Source organism: Vairimorpha necatrix, chromosome 9, assembly GCF_036630325.1.
Source record: "Vairimorpha necatrix chromosome 9, complete sequence".
Classification (NCBI taxonomy): Eukaryota; Fungi; Microsporidia; family Nosematidae; genus Vairimorpha; species Vairimorpha necatrix.
Window position 1 is genome coordinate 771,123 of NC_088824.1, and position 6,977 is coordinate 778,099.

A 6,977-nucleotide genomic window follows, 5' to 3' on the forward strand; every position below is an offset into this window, starting at 1 on the left:
AAAAAAAATCCTTTAAAATTTGATTTTATCTCATTTTATACCAAAATTTTTTTTTTCAGTGAACGTATTTTTTAGGGGGGGCGAATTTTTAAGTAGCGCCGATTTATTAATGCAAAAATGCTTTTCAATAAATGAGGAAAATGTCAGCATGAAAAATACTTCAAAAATAATACAATACATAAAAAATAATGATTTGTATAAAGAGATGAAAATTAAAAAAGTTTCATTTGATATCAACACAAAAGAGGATTTGAAGTTGATAAATAAGATATACACTATTCCACATAAATTCCTTATAGCGACTAAACAAGAGATACAAAGATTGCTAAAAGAGAAAATTATCAAGTATAGTGAAAGTAAGTATAGCAGTCCAGCGTTTGTTATTGCTAAGAAAAAAGACGAAAAAAGACTAGTAGTAGACTACAGAGAATTAAACAAAAATATAATAGATGAATTAGATGTATTGCCCAAAATTAAAGATTTGGTTAACGAGGTCAAGGGGGCAAAATTTTTTTTACTAAAATTGATTATAAAATGGATTTAATCAAGTACCCATAGAAGAAAATTCTATGAATTTAACAAGTTTCAAAATTTTAGGAAACGTTTACAAATATACCAGAATCCCATTTGGTATTAAATCTGGTCCTAAATTATTCCAAAGGACCATCAACAAAATAATAGCTGAAATACCTTATGTGGTAGTGTACATTGATGATATTTTAATATACACCACAACCAAAGAAGAGCATAATAAGATTTATGCCAAGTATTAGATAGGTTGGCTAGTTAAGAAGTAAAAATTAACTTTGAAAAAAGCATATTCGGAGTTAAAGAAGTTGAAATGTTGGGGCTGATAATAAACGAAAAAGAAATTAGACCAAATGTAGCTAGTATTGATAAATTGCTAGTAAAATTAAATATATCAAAACGCCAAAAATTACAGAAAATTTTAGGGGCATTGAATTGGTACCGAGAATTTGTACCAAATTTTAGTGCTAAAGTATTGAACTTAACGGATAAATTAAAAGGAGTAGAACAAAAGATAGAACTAACAGATAAAGACAAGCAAGATATAAAAGATTTGATCACATAAAAGAAATCGAAAAATTAGTGTCCCTAAATACGACGAAGAATTCTGGTTACAGACTGACGCATCTGATAAAGCCATGGGAGCAGTATTATTCCAAAAACATGGATGCATAGGATATTATAGTAAAAGGTTTATAGAAACTGAGATAAACTACACGATTGTTGAAAAAGAGATGTTAGCAATCTTACAGAGTTTAATGTTTTTTAAAGGAATCATTCTGGGATATCAAGTAAAAATTATGTGTGATAACAGAAATTGCTTATTCGAAACAAAAAATAATAATAGTAGAATGATAAGATGGAAATTAATGCTTAATGAATATAATTTTACATTAGAAAGCATCGAAGGAAAGAAAAACGTAATCGCAGACAAGTTAGCGCGAATGCCATCAGATGAAGTACTGCAAGTAAAGAGTAATAATGGAAGGGAAGATAATATATTACTAAAAGAGACGCCGCCAATTAAAAAAATTAAGATGAACGGTAAACTTTATATTAAGCCCAATGAAAGTGAAAATTTAGTCAAAAATATGCACCTAAAAAGCAAGCATGCAGGGATGTTTGTACTATATAACAGTTTGAAAGATTATTATTGTATAAATAACAAGAAAGAAGTCATAAGAAAAGTAGTTAACAGTTGTCAGAACTGTAAATTTAATAAAAAGTTCAGCTATCGCAGATTTGAAAATAAACTAAAAATTAAAGCAAGAGCGCCGTTTGATAAAATTTGTTCAGACATATATGGTTCAACAAAAATAAATAATAAAAAATGGTATATTATGACTATAATTGATGTTTACACACGATACACAAAGGTATATAAATTAAGAGAAATTACAGAATAAAGAGTGGTAGAGTGTTTTGGAAAATGGTTTAATGAATTTCACCATCCAAAAACAATAATTACTGATAACGGAATACAGTATACTAGTAATTTAGTAAAAGAATTTACTGATTAGAATGATATAAATCTTATACATGTTCCGAAATACCATTTACAGAGCAATGGTATCTGTGAGAGAACAAATAGCACTATCTCTGAAATAATCAGATTATATAGAAAGGAATCTTTGGAAAACATAATAGAAAATATAGAGATTAGGCTTAATAAGAACTATAGAAGATCAATAGGATGTGCAGCCGAAGAATTAGTTACAGGTATCAATCAATACGATCCTGAAGACAGAATCCAGCTGAAGAAAATATCAAGCAGTAAGAAACCGTATACAGTTAAGAAAAGTTTCGTCGAATCAAAAATCGGAGATAAAGTATACGTGAAAAACTTTCAAGGCAAGAAATGGGAAAAGGCATTTAAAGGGCCATACATAGTAGAATTAGTTAGCAAAAATAACAGATGGATCAAAGCCAAGGGAATATATGAATGGGTTCACATTGCAGATACTAAACAATAAAATCTAAGGAGGGGCAGGGTTTAAATCCTAAATATCATAAAAATAATTTATAAATATTTCCCTCCAAATTCTTCCAGTTTTCCCTCCAACATCTATTTAAATATTTTATCCGGAGAGGGGTACGGAGTTATGGAAAGAAGGAGTATTATTAACAATAAAAATATTTTACATACTTTCCTCAGTGGTGGATACCACAGTTATAAAAAGAGTTTGGTTTATCTGATTTGTAGAAGGAAGAGTGTTGGTTTGCGTTATGATGTTGTACCATGTTGTTCATGGAATTTCTCTATTTATATTACATAGTAACCAATAGAAAGAAATAAGATTTGACTGACCAATAATAGTTGACCATAACTGACCGTTCCGAAGAAACATCAGCGTTTTAGTATTTATTGGTTTTTATAAATCATGTGGTATGATCCATTATACCACATCTATGCTTATAAAATACCGAAAAATATACCAAAAAATATCTTTTTTTATTTTTCAAAGTAAATCGTTATGTCACTTTTTTATATTTTTTTTAAATTTTCGATGCGGGTTCCAAATGGCCATGTACCAATTAAAATAATACTAAAGACGGAAAATATAGGAGAAGTGTCAATTGGTTTCAAGAAAAAAAACTTAAACTGGTTCTGCCGATATAAATTACCTTGCGATAATAGAATGGATTGTCATTCATTGGTCCATGTATCGAAAGATACTTTTGACATTAGTGACTTGATCATTGTAGCTAAAGAATTTGATGATAATACAAAAAGAGAAACTAAATTTATCTTATTTTTCTAAAGAAGTTAGGATTACAAAAATTCTCTCAAATAACTCAGTGAAAATTGCAACCAAAATAATGCACATAGTTTTTGTTACCATGTCTAGACTAAAAAACTCTTATATCAAACAAATTATCCTAAAAAAAATCTCAGTGTCCGTTTTATTTTTTTTTTAAGGGGCCAACGCCGGCGCGGCACAGTTAATAAAAGAAATATAAAAAGGGATACGTCAAAAACAGAATAAGAGCGGTCTTAGGACATCAAAATTAGCTAATAATTTTGGACAAATGTGCGTATTTTATTTGATTAGCTACTAAACTATAAAAATTATTTTTAAAAAGAGAAGGAAAATACTGTGCAAACATTTGACATATAATATACTTCAATGATACTAAAAGTATTTTTTATTTTCGCCTTTTAATTATTTTATCATGATTTTCCAATAACTTTTTTAGCTCATCATGCAATGGTATTTCTTTATTCTTATAAAATTTCATGAGGTCTTTTTTACCCATCCATGCCCGCATTTTTTCATAATTTTTTTTACATTTTTCCTTAAAATGCTCATCATCTACTAGTTTACTTTCAAAAAATGACGTCAGCGCTTGTACGAAATAAACATCTCGATTATTTCTCACATTTTCCATTATTTTAACATTTATTTCTGGATGTAAATTTTCTAAAACCTCATTTTTATATTCATTTATAAAAGTTTCGTCTACCCCATCAAATATTTTAATAATATCGTCCATTCTCAAAGTATTATAGATGATATTTTCAATCTCCTTTATTGTTCTTGTTCTTGTATCATTTTCAAATTTTTCAAAAACTTCTTCATCATATAAATGATCAACTAATTTAGTTAAAGCTTCGTTTTTTAATTTATAAATTATTTTTTTTAACTTTGATCCAATTACGTTTTGCAATATTTTTTTTGCCTCATTTTGAAAATTTCTCTTATCTTGATCACCCAATATATTATTTGTTTGGAACTTTATAATTTTGTCTTTTAAACATTTTATTTCGGCTCTTATTATTTCTTCATAAGAAAGTTCTGATAATTTTTCTTTTATAAGTTTATTATTACTATTTACTTCATCGTCAGTTAAATTTATAGATCTAATAAAATCAGCCTTTTTAGTTGATAAAAAACAACGAATAGGTATATAAATTTCATTTGCAGATAGAACAAATATAAATGTGAGATTATAGAAATAGTCTCTAATAGATTTTTTAGACTCTTCAAGATCTTTAAGATAATTATGTGCTAACTCTTTATATATTTTTATCAAATCTATTAATAAATAGTCATATGATAAGTGCGAACCACCTTCACTTACATTGTCATTATGTATTTCTTCATTATCGCCTGGTCTTTCTACACTGCCATTAGAAGAATCAGCACTATCTTCTCTCTCTAGTTCACTACCATAATTAGTATCTTCACTAACATAATAATTATCGTCGCTATTTTCACTTTCCTCATGATTTTCTTCTGTAAATCTTTCTTTTGATTCAATTAGCTTGGCAATGTTTTTCAAAGTACCGAATATTGATTCATCATTTATGTTATTTTCATTCATATATTTCTCTGCTTCTATTAATAAAACTATGTTCATTATAAATGTGGTTTCATTACATCTATTATTATATGAATTATCAAATAATATATCTCGGAGTTTATTCTTTTTCGACTCCTCTATTTCGTTATTTTCTATTATTTTTAACATTTCATCCTTTTCTATTGCTTCCTGATCCAACAACAGATGTGCAAATATTATATTTAAAACTAAACCCGGATTACTAAAAATTCTATCTAAAAGAAAATCGACTTTGTTGTCACTTGCTAACAATCTAAAAAACATTTCAACACCAACAAGACAATCTCTATCATTTTTAATCATATTAATTCTATTAAAAAACTCAATAAATTCTAAAAATATGTCTTCTTGAATATTAAATTCATTTTTATCGAGACTTCTATTTGGATTTAACAAATAAAAAAATTCGCCAGATTTTTGTTCAAACCACAATTTATCACTTTCAAAATCAATATTGATGATTATATCATACACTTTTATTTTATTTAATGATAAATCGAGGCAAGTTTGGTCATATAAATCGAATTCATCAATACAATCTGATTTGTATAGATCATAAAGTTGTTTACGTATTTCATTATCGGTTTCATTATCCAAATTCCTTTTGTTTTTCATTATTACAAATTGTTCTTCTATTCCAAGTTCCTTGGTATTTACTTCAAATATATAATAGATTTCATCAAAAAATATGGAAAATGTTATGTAAAGTTCATTATTTCTTTTGATAAAACCAGGTACGTGAAACGAACTAGATCTATTCCTTAAATCATCAGAGCTATGCGGCAGGTAATCAAATATAATATTCCAGTTTTCCTCTCTTTCTAATATGTAAGTATAAGGAAATTTATGATTAGAATTATTTTCAGTTCTCTCCAAATTAATTTTTTTTATATGAGCAACTATTTTTTTGTAAGTGGAATTTGGTTCGCAATATTCTGCATCATAAGTTAATACTATATAATCTGGTGAATTAATATTACAGAACTTCATTATTTCATTTTCCAGCAATCTAACAATAACTTCTATTGACTTATGATCACAACCTATCATTTTGGGCTTTGAAAGCTCCTTTTCCTTTGTATTATTTATTTTTTGAATCATTTTTATGTAAAGAATATTATCACTCCAGGATTCTAATTGAATTCTTAAATATTTTCGTTCTGTGTTGATCTCCTTATAATCTCTACTATCTATCTTCTGATTTATTAATGAATGCAAATTATCATAGTCATTTCTACTTCCTTGTGCAATACATAAAAAAGCTATGATTGTGTAAATATCCATAAGGACAAAAAAAATTACAATTTATATTAAAAAAAGTACGAATAAATGTCAAAATCCGAAAAAAAAAATTTAATGATATAAACATACACACATAACACTTTCAAACGAAATTTTTACATTTTATCATGATGTCAAAATACTCATTGATAAATCATCATTCTCGAATGTGTATATACAAAAAAATTATTCTACAAATTACTGCATGTATTTGACAATTATAAAGTAAAATTTAAATGAATTAAGATAAAACTTGGTAGATATAAATGCTGCCAATATTATATAACTAAATTTAATTATGTTTTTTGGAAATTTTGATAAAATTATAAGTGATATTTGGCACGTGTCAAACAATTAAAACAAATTGTAAATTTATTGCGTTTTTTAATTTAAAAAAGGAGGAAAAGTGACATGAACCGGAGTAATATCTGTGTTTTTTAAATACTTTTCTAAAATTGTGATGTACATTGCTACATCACATGAGCAGATGTCAAATATGTCATCTGTCATTGATGTCCAAAGACATGTCAAGCATTCAAGTTGCATGTCAAGATGGGTCACACAAACAAACAAACGAAAGTTGCATGGTCGTTACTACATTCGTAAGTACGCCAATGTTTGTAGTTTAGTGTTGACAACAATCTTTAAATTAAAAATAAACTATAAAAGAAATATTGCTGAGAAGGGGACGCGGAAATGATTAGAGAAGATTTATTAAACAATCAGAACAAATATCATAATAAACATAATAAAACTATTAACATTAACAATTATTTAGAACAATATTACAAAAATGGCCATGTACCCCGGATACATGACAAAAA

At 27.2% G+C, this 6,977-nt stretch overlaps 1 protein-coding gene across 1 annotated transcript; it reads right to left on the reverse strand.

Moving 5' to 3' along the window:
* Nucleotides 1-3,675: 3,675 nt before the first annotated feature.
* Nucleotides 3,676-6,156, reverse strand: VNE69_09125 (uncharacterized protein; the record flags this gene model as incomplete). Its single annotated transcript, XM_065474645.1, has 1 exon — nt 3,676-6,156. The coding sequence occupies one exon, from the start codon at nt 6,154-6,156 to the stop codon at nt 3,676-3,678; it is 2,481 nt and encodes an 826-aa protein (XP_065330717.1).
* Between the last annotated feature and the right edge of the window lie 821 nt (nt 6,157-6,977).